The sequence below is a fragment of the Dipteris shenzhenensis genome, chromosome 14 (assembly GCF_047967505.1).
Source record: "Dipteris shenzhenensis isolate YYH24624 ecotype China chromosome 14, Dip_SZ_1.0, whole genome shotgun sequence".
Taxonomy (NCBI): domain Eukaryota; kingdom Viridiplantae; phylum Streptophyta; class Polypodiopsida; order Gleicheniales; family Dipteridaceae; genus Dipteris; species Dipteris shenzhenensis.
Window position 1 is genome coordinate 3,312,601 of NC_141609.1, and position 24,970 is coordinate 3,337,570.

The 24,970-nt window shown below is 44.4% G+C and overlaps 1 protein-coding gene across 3 annotated transcripts in view; it reads left to right on the forward strand.

Annotated features, from left to right (window-relative positions):
* The window catches only part of LOC147894076 (tRNA (guanine(26)-N(2))-dimethyltransferase 1-like), a 41,533-nt gene that overhangs the window by 1,428 nt on the left and 15,135 nt on the right, over positions 1-24,970 (forward strand). For 2 of the 3 annotated variants that reach the window (XM_087384459.1, XM_087384460.1), the window contains exons 2-11: positions 12,555-12,848; positions 13,605-13,692; positions 13,832-13,953; positions 14,194-14,333; positions 14,436-14,508; positions 15,433-15,521; positions 15,792-15,897; positions 16,076-16,288; positions 22,101-22,295; positions 22,427-22,504. In XM_087384459.1, coding sequence (XP_087240585.1) covers positions 12,555-12,848; positions 13,605-13,692; positions 13,832-13,953; positions 14,194-14,333; positions 14,436-14,508; positions 15,433-15,521; positions 15,792-15,897; positions 16,076-16,288; positions 22,101-22,295; positions 22,427-22,504 — 1,398 coding nt within the window. Of the gene's footprint in view, positions 1-12,554; positions 12,849-13,214; positions 13,354-13,604; positions 13,693-13,831; positions 13,954-14,193; positions 14,334-14,435; positions 14,509-15,432; positions 15,522-15,791; positions 15,898-16,075; positions 16,289-22,100; positions 22,296-22,426; positions 22,505-24,970 lie in introns of those variants that run through there. The other variant, XM_087384461.1, reaches the window with a different exon arrangement.

Below are 24,970 nucleotides of genomic sequence, written 5' to 3' on the forward strand. Positions count from 1 at the left end.
TGGCAGCCACGTGGGCTCCCACATTTGCAAAGGCCTGCAAACCATCCGGGCGCTGATGGATTCCGACCAAACTCCCATCCCATTGTTCAAAATATTTTTTGATGTTTGTCAATCATTGACGCTTGTAGTGACTTTCTTCATAGCTATGCCTGTGCCAGCACGTAGAGTACGCATTTGACTCGATGACTGCAAGGTGGATCTTTCAAATGAGATGGTCCTGAGTCTGCTCACCTGCAAATGGATACTGAAGAAAGTACAAGTAGCCACAGTATGGGCCCAAAGTCAACTAGCTGACTAGGACTAGGAGCAAAATGTCCTAACTAGCCTACAAGTCTTCCAGATGTTTACAAAGCAAGCGTAGACATTCTGGCAAGAATAGCCTAGCCAGCAGCTCTGAGACAGATCAGCAAACAGGTGCTGGCGTGTCATATGGCAGCCAGCTAAGCAGGAGCACAGATGAGGACAGATCAGCATGCCAACTACCACATCAGCAATTGGGCAACTCAGAAAGCAGGTGGGCCATTCCAAAGGTTCGCCACATCAACAGTTGCCCCTCTGACAGATCCATTGGCCCTGCCCCTAGTTGGATCAGTTCTAGAGGTGTTGACCCTATAAAAGGCCTTCCCACCCCTCATTCCTCTTGATCAGCGGCAGTTGCAGCCTCAGCCCTTTGGCCTCTAGCAGCCAGCTATCCACGGCAGCTCCCCTCTCAGCCCTTAGCCCTCAGCCTCTCCCCTCACCTCTCCAGCCTCAGCCCATCATGTGGGATCCCCTCCAGCTCCTCCAGCCAGTCATACAAATCACTAATCTGTGTGGCGCTGATCATGGGAGAATCAAAGGGAGAGAAACTCGCTGTCAACCAGCTTGTTTTCAGAGAACCAGCTTGTTTTCAGAGAAACTCGATGTCAACCATCTTGTTTTCAGAGAACCCAGCTCACTACCTAGGGATTCTTTGAAATAGGGCCAACAACCAGGGTGGGGGACTATACATCCAGCAAATACCTCGCTTTGTGAATACATAAAAGACACCTGCAGGCCAAGCCTTACAGAAACGCTCCTGCCTCTCAGATCTTGGTGTATCTTGATGTCCCACGCTCCCATATGGCGCACAACTTGTAGATGATGCCCTGCCAAATGGTGATGAGGGTAGCCGTGAGGTAGACCAGGTCATCACCAAGCTGCAGCGGATGATCTAGATCTTCCAAGCAGTGATGCCAGAGAGCGACTCCTAAACATTGCCCTCTAGTGAAGACATAGGACCTTGCCGAGAAGGGGGAGTTGCATCCCGTATCTTCATCGAGAAGACCCTTTGTCCCTAGATCTTGTAAGGTGTGGTGACCGTGTCAATGGAGAAGCCCCCCTTTGTCAGCTAGGCTGCCATACCCTTGGTAAAGTCCCGTTGCATCCTCTGCTTCCGTGGAACGAAGAACACTAGGTGCGGGCCGAGGAAAATGGGACTTTGCTCCACCAAGGCCTAGTGGTGAGATGGGGGAGCTCAATTGGAGAAGAAAGACTCCTCTCTCGTAGATGGTGACCTCTTGGATGTGTTCACCCCCTAGGGCCATCTAGTCATGAACCTGGCTCCTCGTAGGCATGAGGCCAACAATATGGCCCACTACTGATGTCATGTGCACGGATTGATATCTGACGTGTACTGGGTACACAAGACTAGCTTAGGTAGCCTGGGGAGGCTTAGGGCTAGGAAGGTTTGATTCTTGGTTTGAGTGGCAAGGGTACGAACCAATTAGAGGTCTTCGCTATTTTTGGCGCTTGGGGCTCGAGTCTATATAAGGGGCCTAGAGGTTCAGGTCTCAGTGAGCCGATGGGAGCAAGTCTCGTTCCCAGGTGCTAGGTCTGATCCTGGATTGAGTCGCGGATGCGCCTTGCATCATAGTGTAGCCCAAGGCCTAGCAGCAGATCCGAGGCTTCACAGCACCACCTGGTGGTATGGGATACCAGGCTGGTTAGGATCTGGTTGGGAGTTCGTGCTAGTAGCTCAGCTCGTGGCTCGAGGGGGACATCTCCTGATTCGGGATTGCATCCCGTAGATGTCATGGTTGGGTGGTGAATAGCCTCCTCAGTCTCTTCACGTTTGGTGTGTTCTTGTGTTTGCTTGCAGGTCAGAGGTTTCAGGAGTGCTGGGGTTGTGTTAGTTGGTATTAGAGCCAACTCCTGAGGTTGGAACTTCTGTTGCGATAATTTTGGACGATTTTTTCTCTAGGTATGCCCTAATTTCGAAATTCATGTTCATTACTCTGTCAGTGCTTGATTGGTTCATCGGTTAAGGAAAGTGGTTAAGATTAGGGAAAGAAGGTAGGAGCATGCAGAGCATGAGTGAATTCGAAGTTGAACTGAGGCGTTAGGTGAGAGAGAGAGCAAGGTGTAGCTTGGAGGGACAGAGAACAATTGCAAGGGAGAGAGATTGCAGGAGAGATGCGCTCGCAGGAGTGAAGTGATGGGCTGATCATTGGTAAGCAATGGGCTGAGGCGGAGCTTCAGTTGAACCCAGGTACGGTAGGCTGAGGAGTGACCACGAGGGTGCCAAGGGCTGTTCGCAGCCAAGGAGGGAGTCGAGGGGTGCGCCATAGCTTGGAGCAGGCCGTAGGCAAGGCTGTGTCAATTCGGGGGGGGCCTGGATGCTAAAAAAAGCACTACCCCTCCAAGTTAGGAGGGGGGCGCTTTCTTAGAGGCTGAGCCCTCTAAAAGCATCGCTCCCCACTCTAGACCTTCTCGCAGCAGCTGCTCCTCCCCTATGGGCAGATTTGTGCGCAAGCCTCTACCCCACCAAATCCCCTTCCCGATTTGACGCTCTGGTTCCGCCTGCTGCAGACCTCTATACGGGCCAGCAAGGAGCTCGGCTCCTGGATTGACAGCCTCCGCCAGCCCCTTCTCCTTTTGTCCAGCCAGCCTCTTTCTCTCATCCCCCTCTGTTTTGTCAGGTTTTCTCTCTGTTCCAGCCTCCCAGTTTCGAGACCACCTGTTTCTTCTCTTCTCTCAGCCTATTTTCTTCATCAGATTTGAATCAGTTATGGCTGATTCTGTAGACCCCGAGCTTGCGATGGGAGACCAGGATGTGAACTATCATGCGGAGGATGACCAGGGTCTCTACGATGATCTGATTACAAAGACAGCCTTTAGTGAATTCACCACTGCTCTTGATGAAAAGTTTGAGGAGGTTAACACGAATCAAATGGGGTTGACACAACAACTCCAAGGGATTCATACTACACTCACACTTTTGACTAGCATTGTTCAGGCGCTCACGCATGTGGATGCCATGGCTTCAGTGTTAGGTCTGAACATCACTCCAGATCCTTTTCCCGAAGATCAGAAGTCTTGTACCAAGGAGGTTGTTGACACTTGGTTGCACAAGTGGCAAGTACACTTCTAGTTTCACTCTTACCCGGATGACAAGAAAATACAGCTTGCAGCAGGGTTTATGTCAGGAAAGGCTTTATTGTGGTGGAAGGAACTTCGACCCAAGCCTGCAACATGGATAGACATGGATAGAATTCGAAGGGGTCTTCAGGATAGAGTTTCTGAAGGAGGATGAAGATTATGATATCGTAGGCAAGCTCAAAGCCCTCGATATGTCCAAGCTGAATCTGACTTTTGAGGTTTATCTTCAGAGTTTTCGAGATTTGCATACCAGAGCTACAAAGATGGATCTAGTGACCTTGTTAGGTTTCTTTGTGGATGGTTTGCCTGACTCGTACAAGTTACAGATCAAGAACAACAAGTGTACCACTTTGCAAGAGGTCATGAATTATGCGCGCATCTATGATGATACCATGGCTAGCGCAAAGGGAACCACAGTTGCCGACACGGGTGGGAAGAACAAGAGGAAGTTCTTCTTGTCTACCACTGGTATCGGGGAGTCGAAGTCTTTAGACAACGCCTCCAAGAAACATTCGACTCAGGTGAAGAATGGTCGTGCTCATTTCCTTCGTACCTTGAAGCTAAGAAAGAAGGATGTTGCTTCATATGCGAGGAGCAGGGCCACACTAGGAATGATTGTCCTAAGTGCAAGAACGAGAAGTAAGCGTCGGGACCGAAGCTCCATGTGGGTCTAGGTACCAAAGCTAAGGGGGCTAATCAAGTTTCGATGACAGGTATTTGTGTAAATGTCATTACCTGCCCACTTTCTTGTAATGGCACTCTTAATAATTCATTATTTGGTTCTTATGATCTTTTCTGAGTTTATGAAGAAGTTAGGGACCAAAGAGTTCACATTCTCTTTGACCCGGGCAGCTCTCACAATTTTGTTAATTACAAACTTGTGCAGAGGATGGGGTTGTCCACGATACCAAGCGATCACACCTACGAGGTGCAACTTTCAGTTGGGAAGCAGTTTTGGGATTGCAAGATTGAAGCGCTTTCTACCCGGATTCAAGACTGCACAGCTGCTCTTACGTGCTATGTCATGCACTTGGAGCATGTGGACTTGTTAATTGAAATAGAGTGGTTTAAAACCCACGATATTCGGATTGGATGGAAGGAACATACCCTTTCTTTTTTGGATAAGAACACCCAATTTTGTATTTAGTGTGATAATATTTCCTCTTCTCAGGGACCTATTGTATCTGCGATGCAGCTTTGGAATATATTAAACACTTCTCATTATGATGTGTATCAGTGTGTTTTGATTCTGCTTTCTTCATTTGTTGGCTCTGTTAATAACAAGAATGATTTAAGTGTGTTTGAACACCGTGAATTCAGAACGTTGTTGGATGCTTTCATGGATGTATTCCTTGCTCAATTGTCGGAAGGTTTACCTCCAGAACGGGCAGTAGACCATCGCATAGATTTAGTATCTGGTGCTCAACCTATTAGTGTTCCACCTTATAGGATGAGCCAGCTTGAGTAGGATGAGTTAGCTTCACAGCTCCAAGATTATCTGAATATGGGCTATATTCGCCTAAGTAAATCACCTTGGGGAGCACCTGTTCTCTTAAGAAAGAAGAAAGATAATTCGTGGAGAATGTGTATAGATTATAAACGATTGAATAAAGTGACAATTAAGAATCGATACCCTCTTCCTCGTTCTAATGATTTGATAGACCGTTTGGCCGAAGCGAAGTATTTCACTAAGATTGATTTGCGTACGGGTTATCACCAAATCCGTATTTATGCTAAACACATAGATAGAACCGCATTCCGAACTAGGTATGGCCACTATGAGTTTCTCGTATTACCTTTTGGTTTGACCAATGCTCTTGCCACCTTGCAGCAAATGATGAACGATTTGTTCCGAGATTTTCTAGGCAAATTCGTTGTTGTGTTCTTAGATGACATCTTGGACACCTCCGGATTGTCTTAGTTATTCTACGACAACATAAGCTCTATGCCAAGATGAGTAAATGTGACTTCGTCATGAAGGACATCATTTACTTAGGACAACAGATTTTTTCAGAAGGTATTAGCATTGATCTGAATCGTATCCAGAAGGTTTTGGAATAGCCTATTTCTCAGACTGTGAAACAACGTCGTTCTTTCCTAGGATTCACGGTATTTCTACGGAAGTCTGTGCGTGATTATTCACACATTACGGCACCCCTGACAAACATATTAAAAGGTCGTGGATGCAGGTCTACCCAGCCGATCTCTCGGAATGATGCATTGAACAAGGCTTTTGAAACCTTGAAGTTAACTATCAAGGAAGCACTCGTTCTTGCATTACCCGATCCTACCCGGTCTTATGTTTTAGAGGCCGATGCGAGTGATTTTGCGATTGGGGCAGCTTTATTCCAAGAGGGCAGACATGTAGCTTTTGAGAGTAAGAAGCTAGATGACACCCAATATCGTTGGCCCACACTAGAAAAAGAACTCTATGCAGTTGTGTATGCTCTAAAAGTTTGGAGACACTACTTGTATGGTTCGAAGTTTCTTGTATTGACCGATCACCAGTCAATCCAGTATGTGTGTGATGGGGGGTGGAAGGCTAGATGGGTAGAGTTAATGCAAGATTTTGATTTTGAAATACATTATCGAAAGGGTTCGCTGAATAGTGTGGCGGATGCCTTAAGTTGAGTCAAGTTTGTTAATGCTATGTCATTTACGAAAATATTCTCAGACCTATTTCAATCCTTGAGAGGGCTTTGCGCAATTGATAGTCATTTCAGTTCTTATTGGCAGAAAGGCCAGGATGGGAGCTCCATCGTTGACCAGGACTCAGGGATTGTGCCACCTACGGTACAGGCGGCGGGAGGTCAGTGGATGATTAGGAACGGCTTGCTGTTCCGGAATAGAAAGATATGTGTGCTAGATGTTTTGGATCTTCGATCCAAGATTCTCTGGGAGTGTCATGATGCTACTAGTGCTGGACATCCAGGTATACATCGGACTCTGTCTCTTGTGAAGCATACCTTTTATTGGCCTAAGATGCGTGCATTTATAGAAAACTATGTGGTAGGTTGCCGGGTATGTCAGGTTACTAAGGCATAATGCTTTAGAAGCGTGGGTTTATTACAGCCATTGCAAATCCCAGGTAATAAGTGGGAAAGTATTTCCATGGATTTTATTATGTGGTTGCCTAGAAGGCACAAGGGTCATGACTCCATTTGGGTCATAGTGGATCGTCTGAGAAAAATGGCTAGATCTTACCTACTAGAACAACCATCTCAGTTGTTCAGCTGGCTCATGAGTTTGTGGACCACTTGTTTAAGCTGTATGGTTTGCCCTCTGACATAGTTAGCGACAGGGACTCGAAGTTTACAAGTAACTTTTGGGACACTTGTTTTTGAGAAGTTAGAAACTACTCTAAGTATGAGTTCCTCAAATCATGCACAATCTGATGGCAGTATAGAGAAGGTTAACCAATTGGTTGAAGATATGCTTCAGGCATATGTTTCTAAGAGACAGTGTTCATGGGAAGATTATCTACCTATGATAGAATTTGCTTATAACTGTGCAAAGCATTCGAGTACTGGTTACAGCACTTTTATGCTTATGTACGGGTTTCAACCTAAGTCACCAATTATGGTTGGATTAAAGGGAATCCAAAATGATGCTGCAAAGACATTCTTGCAAGACATGCAAGAAATGTTGCAGTTTGCCAAGGAGTCTATTAGAAGTACCTAAGATCGGGACAGATTTTATGCTAATAGACATCGTTCACCTAGAGAGTTCTCTGAAGGAACGATGGTATATTTGCATATTCCCAAGGAATCCAAGAGCCTAAGTATTGGTTTGGTTCCGAAGTTATTCCCCAGATACTGTGGTCCGTTCAAGGTTATTAAAAGAATTGGACTAGTTGCATATAGACTAGAATTGCCTCCTGATGTTAAAGTACATCCAGTGTTTCATGTCAGCAGACTGAAAGAGTTATTGGGTGTGGATGATCAACTTGTTTCTCCTCAAGAAATAATAGAAGTAACAGATTTGACTTTTATTTCACACGAACTTGAGAGTATTCTTGAATTTCGTGAAAGATAGATTCGTAATAGAACTATCACGGAATACAAGATCAAGTGGAAGGATCGTGTTGAGGAGGATGCAACATGGGAGACATTACAGAACCTCCAGAAGACATTCTCGGGTTTTTTAGCGAACTCAAGAGTGAGTTCTTAGAGGAGGGGAAGTATGTCATGTGCACAGATTGGTATCTGACGTGTATTGGGTACACAAGACTAGCTCAGGTAGCCTGGGGAGGCTTAGGACTAGGCATGCTTGATTCTGGGGTTGAGTGGCAAGGATACGAATCGGTTAGAGGTCTTCGCTATTTTTGGCGCTTGGGGCCCGAGTCTATATAAGGGGCCCAGAAGTTAAGTTCTCAGTGAACCGATGGGAGCAAGTCTCGTTCCCAGGTGCTAGGTCTGATCTTGGATTGAGTCACGGACGCGCACCTGCATCATAGCGTAGCCCAAGGCCTAGCAGCGGATCCCAAGCTTCACAGCGCCACCTGGTGGTATGGGACACCAGGTTGGTTAGGATCTGGTTGGGAGTTTGTGCCAGTAGCTTAGCTCGTGGCTCGGGGGGGGCATCTCGTGATTCGAGATCGCATCCCGTAGATGTCATGGTTGGATGGTGAGCAGCTTGCTCAGTTTCTTCACGTTTGGTGTGTTCTTGTGTTTGCTTGCTGGTCAGAGGTTTCAGGAATGCTGGGGTTGTGTCAATTACTCTGTCTAGGAGGGACTGAATGGCATTCTTCACTTGTTTGCTAGATCAAAGATGAGGTCACCACCAAACAAATAGGATTTACTCTCTGAAGGACTAATCCGACCTAGCTCTTTCCTTTTTTCTTGTGTTGTTGGTTCAGAAGAAAGATGGATCCTATAGGATGTGTGTGAACTATAGAACCCTCAACAAGAGATTGTCAAGAACAGGTTTCCGATTCCACGCATTGATGATGTGTTGTATCTATGAAAAGGAGCCACCATTTTCAGCAGATTGACTTGAATAGTGGCTATCATTAGATCAGTTTTGGAGCTTCTCTTCATCAAAATGGACATGTTGTGGCTTATTAAAGTAGGAGATTGTGAGATGCTGAGAGACATATTGGGACTTATGAGAAACAGATGTTGGCAGTAATTCATGCTCTTACAATCTAGAAACACTATTTTCTAGGGGCTGATTTCACGGTCAAGACAGATCACTAAAGCCCTCGGAAAAGCATTTGAGATGGGCAAACTTTCTGGCCATATTCCATCTTTAGATTATGCATACCCTAGGAGCACAGAATAGAGTGGCGGATGCCCTTTCCGGAAGGGCCCAGGCAAATAATGTCACCATTGCACATCATAGAGATCTTGAAGAGATGAAAGAGCACTATTTATAGGACCTAGACTTTGGAAAGATCATGGAGAATATTCAGCAAGCTCAATCCACCAACTAGTATGCTCTCAAAGATAAATATGTCATGAAGGACGATCAGCGTTGGGTGGCTCATGACATGCGGATGAAAGTAATGGAGGAATCTCATGCACCACCTTATGCAGGTCATCGATTTATCTCCACCACAACTCAAGCTATTGAAAGGTACTTCTTTTAGCCAAGTATGCGGAAGGACATCTTAGGGCTCTTGATGCCACTTCTAGTGCCCCAAGCCCCATGGGAAAGCATAGCTATGGACTTCATCTTCGACATACCGAGATTAAATAATGGAAATGATGGAATTTGGACTATTATTGATACTGTTTAGAAGCTGAGGGGTTGTCACGCATTTGTACTCCCAAGAAATAAAGAGCAATCTTTTATATTGACTATGGTAAAAGACAATTGACTTCAGTTAACTAGAGCTAGAATCATTTTCCTTTGCGTTGCATTGGTTAAAGAACACTGTGGGGACGCCCAAAAGGGACTAGGAATTGTCCAAGAACTAGAATGCATGCATTTGGCTAACCTTCAATAGGTTAAAGTGTTGGACATTGTTTGTGCAAGGCACATGACTTCAGAGAGTGCTTCATTCCCCACTTTTTAAGGGGAAAAGAACAAGACAAGTGGCGTCCCATTTAATGAAGGGCCCACTTGAGCAAAAGGCATTAAAGGCGCCCCACTTCATGGAGAAAGTGCCTACTTTTGAGAAAGCTCAGCTTTCTAGAAAAATCACCTATTTTAGGCAAGAAAGCAAGCCCAAGCTTTTGGAAAGCACATGCTTTCTAGCTGGTTGGCCTCGCCTATAAATTACGGACGCTAAAGCTCTCTGTGTGATGGTGAGATTTTGTACTCAGACTCCCTTGTGAGCCACCTTGTACAACAGATTTCTATTGCAATAAAGGCCTACTGGGGGGCCCAGCTTCTCGCCCCTAGTGTTGTGTTTTCTCTCTCTCTCACTCCTCCACCCACGTTCTCTCTCTATTGCGATTTGATTCCTAGCCTCATTGTTGAGTTCTGTGATTGCTGTTGGAGTATCCAGCTTCCAAACAAGTACGATTTACTTGAGGGTGCTTCATTTTCCTTTGTGTTGCTTTGGTTAAAGAACACTTTGGGGATGCCCCCAAGGGACTAGGAATAGTCCAAGAACTAGAATGCATGCATTTGGCTAAACTCTAATGGGTTAAAGTGTTGGTTATTGTTTGTGCAAGGTGCAGGACTTTGGAGAGTGCTTAATTCCCCACTTTTTAAGGGGAAAAGCACAAGACAAGTGGTGCTCCTTTTAATGAAGGGCCCATTTGAGCAAAAGGCATTAAAGGCACCCCACTTCATGGAGAAAGCACCTGCTCTTGAGAAAGCTAAGCTTTCTAGAAAAATTGCCTATTCTAGGCAAGAAAGGGGGCCCTAGCTTTTGGAAAGCACATGCTTTCTAGCTGGCTGGCCTAGTCTATAAATTAAGGACCTCCGAGCTCTTAGTGATGTTGAGATTTTGTACTTAGACTCTTGCTCCTGTGTGAGCAACCTTGTACGACAGATTTCTACTGCAAAAAAGACCTAGGGGGGCCAGCCACTAGTGCTGTATTTTCTGTCTCACTCCTTCTCCCACCTTCTCTCTCTACTGTGATTTTGATTCCTCTCCTCATCGTTGAGTTCCCTGCTTGCTGCTCTAGAGTATTCAGCTTCCAAACGAGTCCCTTCTACAAGTGTGATTCACTCCAGGGTGCTGCAAAGTGGTTTTTCCTTTTTGCATTTTGGTTTCCAGCCAATTCCGGCCTTGTATTTCATGGTGCGAATTTAACTAGAGCGCTGCGTTTTCTTGGTGGGAGCTGTGTTGAGGTTTCATTTAACGTTTCGCCTGCCCATGGTCCAACACATACCCTTTTGTTTGTGCTTTCACAGGGGATGCATGGGACAGCTCAGGCGCTTGGTGCATAACTTCTTATGGGTAGGATTGAACGACACTCGGAACACTAGAGCCAGGACTGCTTGGCAGAAGGTATTTTGGATGAGGAGGAGGGAGGAACTGGCATCATCGATCCAAAGATGCAAAGCGGGGCCTCGTTGGGCAATCTTATAGTGTGCCCTCACCCTAGATTTGGAGCCTTGGAAGCTCTTGCTTTGGTGAGGGCTTCTCACGAGCACCACTCGTATGGGAGGACATTGGATTGGTCTCATTGTTGGATCTTCTTAGAGGCTTCCCTCACAGGGAAGGGGTCACTGTTGATGAAGAGCTTACATAGGGTGTGCCAGCGTTTGGTTGCTGGACTCATTCGAGCCAACCAACAGTGTGGAGATAAGTTTGAGGGCTAGCGCCTTTGCTGGCATCCAGCGGTCTGTGATCAGGAAGGATGTATGCTATGGCAGCATATGCATATTGGGTGGACACAGTGGGGCAACGCCCGGTTTGATCCTTTGGAGCATGGAGCCGGCTTCCTCGGAGATGGTGGCAAGAGCAAGAGTCCTTTTGCACTTGAGAGAGGCAGATACGACGATGTTGGAGATAGACGCTGCTATCCTCGAGTCCTAGGGGGATGGTTTGCACAGAGCCTTAGATCCCCCGAGTTGGTATTAATAGTTCTATAGGATAGGGGTGCCTTTGAGGATCCTTTTCATGCATCAAGCCTTCAGTGCTTTTTGTCCTATTCACTACAGAGTGGGGCCAGGGGGTTGGGTCCTGCCTGTGGACTAGCCTCTGTCTACTGCGGAAGATTACGCATTTTCTAGATAGTGGCCCATGGGGAGTGCCCATTGGCCTGTGGTTGGAACATATGTGAGTGGATGGGAGGTGCACTGTTGTTCAAAGAGAGACCTCAAGACAAGATACCACATGTTTGCTAGCAGGGGACCTCCGTATTGTGGCTCGGACTCAGAGGATGCCATGGGACTCCACTTGGGGCATGATAGCCTGGTTGACAGAGGGGGGTCATGCCTATTTGATCGAGATGGTTTCGCCAGCCTTCAAAATTGTTGAACAGATTCAGATATGCATGATTTGTTTCCTGCATCCTGTCAGTGGCCTGTACCTACCCGAGGATAGTTTTTGTCCAGCATTACTGCTTGGAACATTGGGGTCACTCGTTGCAGTTCTGTGATGGGAGGCTAGCGAGTTCTTCCAGCAGCCTCCTTACCTTCTGCGCCATATGGGAGGGAGGGATGATGTGTTCTTGGATGACCGCCAAAAGGTGTGCGGGCTTCTCCTTCAGGTATATTCTACACATTCACGGATCAAGACATCCGTTGGTTGTATAGCCCCACCCTGGTTGTTCGCCCCTGTTTTCCTTAGGTAGTGAGCTGGATTCTCCAGAAGCAGGCTGGACAGCAACCAGCACTTTCCTTTTACTTTCTTTCACAATCAGTGCCACACTGGTTTGTATGGCTGGTTTTCTTTTAAGCATTAATGGAAAGTTCTTTCTTTAAAGATTGTTGCATTCTGAATCTCTGTATTGAGATTTACTGAAAATGAAGAGTTATGCATTAGCTATAGAGGCACCGGAATTAAGCAGTAGCTCTACAGGCAGCTCTTGAATATAATAATTATCAGAATATTGCTTCAGAATAGTCTGCTTTACAGGCATAGCATACATGCAGAGAAAATACTAAATGTTCTGAATGTGAATGCTTCGAGGAACACGATCTGCATGATGGTTTTATTGAGATTTATAGTAAATGACAATACTGAAGCAATAGCTTTACAGGTAGCATCTTGAATGTAAGGTCTTACCGAAATTGTTGTGATTTTGCAGATTGTGAATAGAGACTTGTCAATTGCTGTTCTTCGGGCATTTGTGGACAAACGGAAAGAGGAGCACCTCAGCAAAGAGGATAAAGCAAAAAGCAAGAGCACAAGCTTTCAAAACTGTGGAGATGACTTTTGTGAAGCAAAGGAGGAAAACCTTTTATCTAGGAAGATTCTGAATGATTCCCAAGCATTTTCCACCAAAGAAAATGCTACATTGAAACCTGAACCAGCGGAAACTGAATCATGTGGTACAAACAAGCTCAGAAGAGCTACAATGAAATCAGTTCGTGTTCTTGAGGCAGGCATCTACTCTGAGAACCAACAACATTGATTGAATTGTTTCAAATTTATTATCATGGTCTATGGACCTCTCTGTCTTCACACTTGCTGCTATTTGTAAAGTAAATGAAAGCTTGTGAATGAAGTGATCCACTTTGCTTTTCTCAGAGTGTCTTCCTTGGCAGTTAGTTGTTTCCAATATGTCTCTTCGTGTTTGCTTATGACTTTGTCTGCTTTTATTCTTAATGTTGTCAAACCTGCTTTTGTGTTCTCCATTCTCTGTCACTCTTGTAGAGTCTAGAGTTTGTAAGGTTAAAAGACATTTGTCTTCTAGATTCACACATGCACATGCTTATGCAGGCCTAGATGTTGAAAAAGGGTTGTAGGTTACGACAGTCAACATATACAATTATTTGGCTTTGAGTGTGGAATCTTTGTACACAATCGTTTGGAGGGCCTGATGTTGGAGCAGGGCTGCGGGCAGCTTGTGTCTCATGAGGAGAGGCATCTTAACTCTATCAGACGTATGACTTGCTTTAATTGCACCCAGTATCAACTCTACATGTTTGTAGATCTTATTCTTAAGACTTCTTGCCAAGTCATACTGCATTTTCCATTTTGTTTCTTCTCTCTTGATCATATCAGTCTAATGACAGGGATCTTTTTGTCTGTTCAGTATTGATCACATCAGTCTAGTGACAAGGTATCTTTTTATCGTGTCAGAAAATCTCATCTTAGTTTCTGTGGCTTTTTCTTTTTGGGCTGGTTGCTGAAGGCTCTAGCAGCTTCAGGTTTACGCGCTATTCGCTATGCCCGAGAAGTGGATGGCGTTGGTTCGGTTGTGGCATTGGATAACGATGAAGGTTTTCTTTGTTTTGTACCTTTCATCTTGTTTTTTATCTCAGAAGTTGATTGATGCATTCATAAGAACACAACTAGCATTTCCTCATTCTTTAAAAACAGGGGTCTCATGACAATTTCATCTGGTTTAATCTGTTGCAGTGGCTGTAGAGGCTTGTAATCGCAATATCAAATTGAATGGCACAGTTGCTCTCTCAAAAGTCCAAGCACAACTTAGTGATGCTCGGATTTACATGTTGACTAATGAAAAACAGTTTGATGTGGTTAGATTCAATGCCTCGTAGGTGAACATAATTAGTCCAGCCAGATATGTATTCTTTGATATAGTGCTCCTGCATACCATCTTCAAGTTCATGCCTATTTGTTCTGTTTGTGGAATCATTGACAATGACTTAATTGAATGCAATGCCTTCAACCTATTCAACCTATTTCTGTACTTGCTGTTTAAAAGTGTGTTTTGAACTCACGGTTGCGATGTTGATGCTTTTAATGGTCAAGCACAGGTAGATGTTGATCCATATGGTTCACCGTCTATATTCCTAGACTCAGCAGTACAATGTGTTGCTGATGGTGGACTTCTTATGTGTACGGCAACTGACATGGCTGTATTATGTGGAAACCATGGAGAAGTTTGCTATACAAAGTATGCATCAGAATCAAATGGTCAATGCTGCACTGCTTTGCTTGAATCAAATTTTACTCAAATTGGGTATGTTGTGTTGACTCTTAGGCATACTTGTTTCAGGTATGGATCATATCCTGTTCGAGGGAAATATTGCCATGAAATGGCTTTACGAATTCTGCTATCTTGCATTGAGGTACACGATGGAAAGATGCCTATTTATTTAATCTGGAAGTTCTTGCAACCTGTATCAAAATAAAGGACCCACAAGCAGACATGCGGTCATTAATATCAAGCTTTTTGTGTAAGGAAGCACTGGTGCTCGTTGTACCTTTAGTATGATGAATTTCTAATCCTTCTGAAAGTTTTCCCTCATAAAACAATGTAAGGAGTGATAAAGATTGCTGGTAAGCTACAGAAGGTCATTGTCTTCCCAGCGTATCTTAGTTTCAAGTAAAGGAAATGGGCTCTATATCACGGAATACAGGCAAAGTGCAAATAAAACAGATTGAAAACTGTAAAAATCAGCAGAGCATTATTTGTATAAAAACCTATCCCGTCACAAGTTTTGTGATGCTGTGTATAATGCCCCATCTGAAACTGTATCAAAGAAGCAGATTTCAAATCTCTTTTCCTTCTTAACATTATTACCACCAATCTATCTCTGTGCCGACCCTGAAGCTAGTGGTGACAGCTCCATGTCATAGTATCAATTTCAGCGTTTAGTCTTTTTCTCTACGTACTTTGTTTAGCAGTGTTGGTGCTGCATTTGAGAGATTTTTTATTCAGCTTACATGGCACTGAATGTAGCATCAAGAAGAGTTTGTCTCTGAGATGCCCTCCCCATGATCAAATTTCAACCCTCCTTTTTAATTTCAATTCACTCTTATGTTGCCCGAGCACTAAGAGCATTATCTATCACTATGCAAACCACAATCAGAACGATCTTGCTAAATTACCAGAATATATGTTTTCTGTTTTGGATTTCCTTTCTCATGCCTATATCCATGATCTGGTGCTTCCTATCAGAAATACGTAGTTTGCAGAGGATGTGGATTGCGATGATTTGATATTGCTGAACAGGTTCAACTGACAGAATGCTTTGCCTATTCCTGTGCAGAGTCATGCAAATAGGTATAAGCGACATATTGTACCTCTTTTGTCTATTTCGGTTGATTTTTACTTGCGAGTTTTTGTTCGGATTTTCACGTGAGTGCTTCAAAAGGCCTTTTAAGCCGTATGTTTCTCTTACAGTGTTTCTTTTCTAATGTGCAACCTGTTGGACACTCATCCAGTAATTCAGTATGCATGATCTGCTATTTGGATGTCTTACATGTTTTATCCATCCTCAAGCATGTTTTTAAATGTCTTACATGTTTTATCGATCCTGAAGCATCTGACTGTGGTGCCAGGTCTGTTTCTTCTTTTTGAATGTCTCACATGTTTTATCCATCCTCAAGCATTTGAATGTGGTGCCAGATCTGCTTCTGCTATTAAAGCTACGCCAAGCAAGCTCTCATATGTATATCAATGTGTTGGTTGTGATTCCTTTCATCTACAGCCCGTTGGATGCATCTCTCAAAAGGTAATAACATCATAAATCTTGCTTTTCTGTTGGGAGCATCTCTATCTATGATAATTACAGCTTGCGAACTTCATTGATTGCATTGTTTCATCATCACATTTGTGTAGGAACGTCATAGATGCTATACTTATCTTTATGTGTATTGTTATCTTTGGATATTGTTCTGGTAAAACTAAAGAACGACGCTGTACATTACATCCCTGGAAGTGGACCTGTGATCCCCCCTGATTGCAAGCAGTGTGGCAAGCATTTTGAAATGGGAGGTCCTATATGGTCAGATCCTATCCATGACCGAGAGTGGATCTCTTCTATATACAAGAGTGTCACTTCATCCAAAAGTCAATATCCAGCTTTTGATAAAGTGCACAGCCTTCTGACTGCAGTATCTGAGGTAATAACAGCCTGGCAAGCCTTTCTTTTTTGTGTAATGAGAGCAGAAACATGGTTGCATAAGTTCTGTGGCAATATTTCTGACTGCAGTATCTGAGGTGATAACAGCCTGGCAAGCCTTTCTGTTTTGTGTAATGCGAGCAGAAACATGGTTCGCATAAGTTGTGTGGCAATAATTCTATGCTAGCATCTTGTAAGATGGACATGTGCTTTTGAGCCTATGCTCTATCCTCTTTTGTTCCAATAAGATATTATAACTTGTACCACTGCATCTAAGGAGAACTGTTTAAAGTTGAAGTTGAAAGGCAATAATACTTGCTTCTTATGTTATTAAGTGGGATCAGGACGGGAATATAGTTTTCAGTCTTTACTGCAAAAATTGTCAGTTTTGAAATCTGATGGTTTGAAGAGATTAAAAGTGGATAAAGTAGACTATGTTGGAAGCAGAATCTTTATATATGTGGTGAGGTGTTGAGGTTTATATCATGCCATGGGTGTCGCCTTAATCACCAGCTTTTTTGACAAAAATTGTTTCTTAACGACCCTTATTTGAGGAGCTATGTTGGCTTCAAAATCATGCTTTGCAAACTTGAAGACCTTAGCTGCATTGAAGCTCCACCTGCAAAACGCCCCACAGGCTGGTCAGCCAGTCTGTAGCAGGTTGGCCTTGTGGTAGGGGCCAATAGGCCAGTCAGAAAGGGCCTCCAAGCCCTATAAAAGAAGTTCTAGCAGCCCCAGCATCCCGTTCTGCAGCCCTCGTCCCTCACTAGAGCTCCCCAGGCCTCTCCTTATCCCATCCTCTCATGTAGACAGTTCCCTCAGTTCCCCACAGTTAGCCACAGTCTAGAGCAGCCAGAATAGCCTGAGTCTTACAGGTCTACACCAAGGTGACACAGATCAACCTTCTTCATTGAGGACCAGTTGTATGCTGTGGGTATCTAGTGATTGACAGGCCCAACCATATGAACAAAGACAGTAGTTAGCATAACTCTCAGTAAAACAGTGATGTGTTGCGGCTCACCTCCTCGGACATGCCCCCTCTCCCCACCCTCTTCGGTCTTTACATTGATGAGCATGCCTCATGTGTGGACACATGAGGAGGCAAAAGATCGGCTCTGGCACAGTTGATCATACTTATCTTGCAATATGCTGATGATGTAGTGCCGGTATCAGATACAATAGTGGGACGATGGATTCATTTGACAGGCCTTTTGTGAGAGCTGAGACATGAAGGTCAGCTTGGGTAAAACCATCAATACTAATGATGCTCAGCTTCAGCAAGAGACTTTTACACCTGCGGAGGACCCGATCTTGATAGTCAGATCCTATGTATATCATGGGTGTATTTTCATAGATTCTAAGTTTACCATGATACCGGCAGCATGGGTGTTGTCACAAATTTTGTGCCACGTGTAGTGGAGAGATTCGAATAGAAACCGAGCATGAAAAGCTTGTAGAACACTGGAAAGAGACAAAGGCAACACCAAAACGTGCTCCAAAGAAGACTTCAATGCATGCATGAAGGCAGCTGTTTAAGGTGAGAATCAACTCCAACAGCTTCACAGTCTGGAATCACGAAGGCTTTCCAGGGCCGGGATCTGGGGTTTAGGTCATCTCGAGGACCCAGACCAACAAATCATCCATAGACTTGGGTCTGATGGGTGCTCTTGGCCTAGATCCATAGGTCAATCCTCCCGGTCCAACTCTAGATGCCATATTTCTTTTACAAGCTCGGGAGCTTGCAAATGTGTCATCTGACTTGAGATCCTGTGCCAAGTTATTTGATCCGCAAGCATGCCACATCATGAGATAGGGATTTGGCGTCATTCGACCCACGATCTGGTGCCACATAAGCTCTAATTGGGCAGACCCCACGTCAGCAAAAATTAGTGGTCAAGCTAGATCCACCATGAGATTGGGCATAGATTCATCAGTCATGTGTTAGAAAGATAGTTTCGTGGACGCAAATAGTAGAGCCGGATCCATGTGCCAATTGCATTAAATGAAGAGATCTACCCGTGCCACACAATATCAAGATCCCTATCTACTTTCATCAGTACATGATTCATGGTCTTGTTGTCAAGATTAAGATCGGGGGTTGGGGTTTAGTCGATGCAAAGGACAAGAAGACCGTTTGGTTCCACGGAATCCTTCAAACAATGCATCCGTCATTTAAGGCCATAATTTGCTAGTCAAAGGATTGTTGACCTTTTCTCCACCGTATTCAAGGATGGAGATGTGTGAATTTAATCTTTTATAGCTAGACTCCAGTCTTACACACTCTAGGGCAAGGCACCCTAGACTATTTTGTCGTATCTGCCAAAACTCTTGATGACAAAAGGGAGGTTGTGGCAATCACAAATAATGCCATGACTAATTTGACGAGCCCGTTGTTGAGCTATTGGAGAGATGTGAGCTTAGAGTTGCGGTGCTCACGAGGTCTCAACATCCTTGCCACAACCCCATCCATCAAGAAGACAGAGTTCATTGGGTTCTTTGCAGGAGGAGGCACTCCCAGTGATGGGACGAAGGCTACAATGCTGTAGGTTGCTCACGTTATACCTTTGACTCTCTCCTAGATTGCTCGAGGATTTCTCCTTCACCTTGATGGAAGGTCAAATGAACTTCATACCTGTCATTCTTTGACATAACTCCAGGGGAACTCTTGCTTATCCAAACTTGTAGCAACAGGCAGCAACAAGTCCGTAAGTTGACCGCCCTTCCATTGTCGAGGCTTTCTACATGCTCATGAGGCATCTTCATCAATCAACATATTCGAATAACAAACTCAGAATTGGCCAAATCCTCATACATCATTCCTCATACACCATGGAGTAGCCAATCTTCAAGACATATTTGCGTCTTGAACTAGGAGGAGGCATTTTTCTCGAAATGGCTCGTAAAGCCCCTCGATGGCTACATCATCGAAGGTTCGATGCTTGCTTAGATCCGGCTTGATGCCCTCTTGTGACCATTGCATCAGGTGAATTGCCATGTCATCAGCTCAATTGCTACCTCTTAGGTTACACCCGCCCAACTCGAGCTCGACAAACATTTCAGTGGTCATGTCATTGACTTTCTTGCCACATGGGTGCCATGCTGGAATTCAGCTCAACCATCATTTTTGCAGCCATGTCATTGGCTTTGTTGCAACGTCATTGAATTTGTTGATGCTCGGCTCAGATGCAGCTTGACTAGCATTTTGGTGGCCACATCATCAATTCCAACAATCTTCCAACTTGTGTCCACCAGTTTAGGCTCTCAAAAAATACATGAGGCCTTGTCAAAGAAAGCTAGATCATTGAGCCCCAAGTCATGGAGAAGGTGGAGGAACAAAACCTGTCCATAAGTCCTAGATGTGGCTTGACCAGCTTTTCGATAGCCACCTCAGCGCTTTGCTATTGCATGATCAATTTTGTCAATGCCAGGCTCAAATTTGGCTCGATTAGCATTTCGATCAGCACGTCATCAGTTTGACTACCATGTCATTGACTCGATGCCCTGGCTTAGATCTGGCTCCACCAATTTTTCAGTTAAAGGCCATGTCGTCAAATGGGCCATGTCATCGATTGATTTTGTAAATGCGTAGCTGAGATCGGAGTCGACCCGCATTTTTGTAGCTAAGTTATCGACTCTTTGCCATGCCGTTGATTTGTCGATGCTTGGCTTAGGAAGAAGAAAGAAAGTTGATTAATGTCTATGAAAGATGGAAGGGTCTATGAGACTGAAAAAACATGATGAAAGCTGCTAAACATTTGTGGTCTACGTAAGAGAGGAGGCTGAAGAGGGGTCCAAACCCATCTTGAAAAAGACAATGGTAATGATCTTGGATCTCATAGTACTCGGGGCATTTGAATGCAAAGTGCTCCTCTGACTCAATCTCCTACCGGTCATAGAGTGTAGATGTGACCCTCTCTAAGTATGCCGTCAGCGTGCCCCTCTCTCAATGTGTAATCAATGTGATGAGACATGTAACTGCCTGATCGATATTCTTGAAGAATGGGGGAGGGGGATCCTTGTATAGCCGGGCAGGACGATGAAGCCCTCCTTTGCTATCCATAAGCAATGGTAACTAGGTCTTCAATGTGTGTAGCTATAAGAGATCTTACCATGTAACCTAGTTAACCTCATGGTAGGTGAGCGGAACAAAAGGGGCATCAAGGCTATACTGAAAGGGGCATAATCTATCTATATGGAGCCCCACACTCTCAAACCATTTGCGTGTTCGTGTGTACCAACACCTCTGATCGTCCGCTCAAGTGCTAAAATAATGGATGAAGATAAGGCCAGCCATGGTAATCTGCATTGGCCTGAGGTCAAGAACCACAATTCTTGACTTGGTAGAGGTATGCGATCACTTGGAATGCTATTAGTCGAGATGCCCCAAATTGTGCCAGAATTATCTGTTGTGGGACCGATTGCTTATTGCAGATCATCTGTACAGAAAGAGAATCTCGAGCCTCTCCACTCGGGCCCAATCTGCCCCTCTAATAGGTTAGGACACCAGCAAGGACTACCATACATGCCGGTTGGCAGACCGAGGTGTCAAAGAGAAGAGAATTGGCGAGAGAGCAGCCTGCCTCCCCAATCATCTCGACGAAAGTCTCAAGCTCATTGATATATATGCCAAACAGGGTTGGTGATAACGGACACGTTTGACCCCGATGGTGCTTATGATCTCCTCTGTCCACCCTGCTTGAGACCCTCTCATAAAGTGCCATGATTGCCCAAATGATCTCCTAACCATACCCGATATCATGCAAGCATCTGATGAAGCAAGCTCTTGACATTGTGTTAAAAGCTTTGCGGGAATTCACAAGCAGCAATAGACCTGCTCCTTTGACTCAATCTCTTGTAGATCATATAAGGTGCATGTGCGGCCCTCCATATCTATACCCTCATCCCGTCCAATCTCGATGCGAATTGGAGTGAGGAAACACGGAACGGCCCAATCGAAATCGTCAAAGAGTGGGGGAGGTGGATCTGTGTGTTGCCTGGCGGGTCAATCAAGCCCTGCTTTCATATCCGTCAGCAATGATCTTTGTAGAAGCTGAGCTTCATAGGAATCTTGCTAGTGGCTAAACAGATCTGGTACTTGTGTAGCTGTATGAGATTTTTCTGAATGACCTGGTTAGCCTCGTGATAGGTGAGTGAATAGAGGGGGCCTCAAGGCTATACTGAAAGGGAGGCGATCTGTCCATGTGGAGTCCTAGACTTGCAAATCATCTGCGTGTACGGGTATACAACCTGTCTGATATCCCTCAGTTGCTAATGTCATGGATGCGAATAGGCCCAGCCATGATAACCTGCATTCGCTTGAGATTGTCGATGAATCAAAATCCTTTAGTGGATGTATGTGATCACCTGGAATGCTGTGTCAAGCTGGAGTGGGGTGGCCCCGAACTCCAGCCAAAATGATCCGAGTGAGCAAGACATAGGGCGAGGTAACTGTGGAAGATCTTGTGTAGGCTGGTTGGGGATGCTATATAGGAGAGAGAGAGGTCATTGGTTGATTATTTGCCAAAGTATGAGAATACAAATTCTGCCCATGAATTTTTTTAAGGATATGCTTATGTGCACGAGAATGTGAATGCATATGCTCATGAAATGGATCAATGAGAAGTCTGGTTGGGTGTCCTTGTTTCAATGATGTGTGAATCATTAGCTACCGCTATTCCAACGTTTTGCAGTCAAAAGATATTAGCTCTGTTATGAAACCAGTCGGTGTCGGAAGAAAATTCTTTTCCAAAGAAAAGTGTTGACTTATCTTGTTATGGTGTGGATCAGAGTATTGACTCAGACGAACTGTGCAGGAACTCCTTGATGTACCTCTCTTCTTAAGTCTGCACTCTCTAAGTGCTACATTGAAGTCCGTATCTCCATCAACAAGTCTGTTTTGCTCTGCTCTTTTGAATGCTGGCTATCGGACATCTTGTTCCCATGCAAGTCCATTAGCCGTGAAGACAGATGCACCTATGGATGTTATTTGGGACATCATGCGATGCTGGGTATTCGTCTCTGTTTAACAATGCCATTTATTTTGTGATATTGTATTCTGAACTGCTCAAAAGGTGTGACCAAGGGTTGTCCCATTATTTGAGTATGTGGTGATCTAGTTCATTTGTTGACTAAAACCCAGGTCAAATTACATCCAGTGAAAGCACAACCAGCTGGAACGCCAGCAAGTGTCATCCTGGGCAAGGAACCGGTATTACAGGTGCTCTGCACCTGTCATCAATCTTCCTACCAAGCAGTTAATAAGTAAACATGTGAATTTGAATTTTATGAAGCTTTTTAAATGTACAGCTCATGTTTTCAGATATGCATTTAAACTCTTACTGGATGAATTCACACAGTCCCATTTGCTGAATCTTTGAAGTGCCTTTGAGATATTGATTGATACATGGATGAATACTTGCAGTCATCTAAGATAGAAGGGCAGCATTATATGTGGTGAGGCTGATGGTGGTTTTGAATTCTGCCAGGTTATTGGCATTTTCTACGCTTTCCCCTTGGAAAGACCTCAGTGGTGCTACTACTCTTTTGATGCAGTTTCGAATCTTTGGCCTTTCTACACCTAAGTGCTAAGGGCCATGCCTTTTTATCCTTTGGCAAAAGGCCTATCCTTTTTTGGGCATTGATGTTCATTGGATGGAGATCTAAATATGTGAAAGTGAGAATCGACTTTTTCTTCAGGGAGAAAGGAGGTATCGCAATCACATCTCTTTAGACTTGAAGGGGCTCATTGTCCCCTCTTCAGCCAAGAACCCTACTGCAATTTACTGCGAACTTGAGTGCGAGGTCGAGCTATAGAGATTCTCAACCCTTCTCTCCTTACCCCCACCCTTCTTTTCTCCTTTTTGCTCTATGGTGGAGGCACTAATGCAGGTTTCTCTTCGGCTGAGCCTGAAAGGTGTTTCACGCAGGATGTTTCTCAGCCTAACCTCCTTCCACAGCTACCTTACTCGTGCATGTTTATGTGGTCTCCATCAACATTAACAGTTGCCAGTGGGTCTCACCTTGGTCAAGTAGAGTAAGCTTCACTGCTGGCTCTTCGCGAGAAGATGCATTGACCTTTTGTAAAACCTTATCTTATATGAATTCATCATATCTTCACTGTGGAATTGTGAGGCTTCTTCACTGTATTGTTGGAGAATTGAGCTATACAGAGCTATAATGTGAAGCTCAAATGTTTAATCCTCTAATTGTATGAGACTACATAGTCCTCCAATTGTATTTCCAATGTGGAAGTCCTCTGCCTGTATGAGTCTTTGATGCAAGTATCTTCTTGTCCTTGAGATTCAAAATAGTTGGACATCAAGATAAATTTTGGACCATTGACTCTCCTCGGAGCTTGTTGATAGGGTCCATTCGCTCCCCATGGGACTCATTGGGAGTTATGGTTATTTCATGGTCACCAACTGTCTGGGATCAGATCAGACCTCACAGGATGGAGCTGGTAGGCTCCTTCGATAAATATGTGCAATTCTTTCAGCACTCTAGGATAGGGTACACAGTTGTATCGAGAGCATGGTAGCACAAGCCAAGCAATCCAATCCAGTAGATTGATTGAAGGCTCTCATAGAAATACATTGATGCTTAGAAGTTAGTGCTGGGACTGCTGTTGGCCTTCTGGAGAATAGAGTAGGAGAGGCCTAATGGGGAATGAGGATGAGAGTGCCATGTGGCATAGGAGTTATCCCACATATGATGGGTTGTGGAGAGGCCTTGGGGAAGAGTTCATACTTGTATTTGAAGGGGACCTTTACTTCGGGGAGTAGGATATTTAGTTGAGTCTTTACACACACACACACACACGCACGCACACACGTGTATATGTGTGTGTGTGTGTGTGTATGTATGTATGCTTTGTAGATTGCATGCCCTCCCAGGTAAAGCTCTGCTTGATTCTTTCATATGTTTAGTGATACTTGAATGTCTAGCCATGGGAGAGGAGTGCATTTCTTGCAAAACCAGCTGGCGGTATTTTGAGTCTGGCACTAAATAAATCCTGTCTTGGCACCACAACAGCCCATTATGCAATTTGAAATCCGGATGACCTTGACTAGAAGGCTTCTGCAAATCTGAAAATATGAGAGTTGCTTTAGAATTCTGCATGTACTCTTCCTGAATGCCATGAATCCAATCCTGATATATGGTAGAGATAGTAGACAAATTGCAAGCCCACATCTTGGATGAGGCATCTGCAACCATTTTCCTTCCCTTTTCTGTACTCAATGTCAAAATCATAGGGTTGGACTGCAGCCAACCACCTCTTCTGCTTATATGATAAATTTGGCTGAGTGAGGAATCTGAGTGTCCTATGATCTGTTTTCACCTTAATTTTACTTTCGACTTAACCCATGGATGAAACACAGCAGCTTTCCCTTTTCAGATACATCTTGCACAAATAGGGAAAGCCTCTAAAAGCGCTGCAAGTACTCTTGGACCGTACCTGTCTATGACAAGGCATAAAATTCAGCCAAGTATTGATCCAAGACAAGTGGGGATACAAATGTAGTGACCATCAATTTTTTGAAACCCCTCCGAGTGGTTGGTCTTTGAGGCGAATCCCTCATGTATCGCCACCATGTGTGGGCATAGTCCTGCATATGCATACCTGCAAAAATGATGCGCTCCTCCTCAGACTTGGGGTAGAAGTGGAAATAGTCTTCCAGTTTCC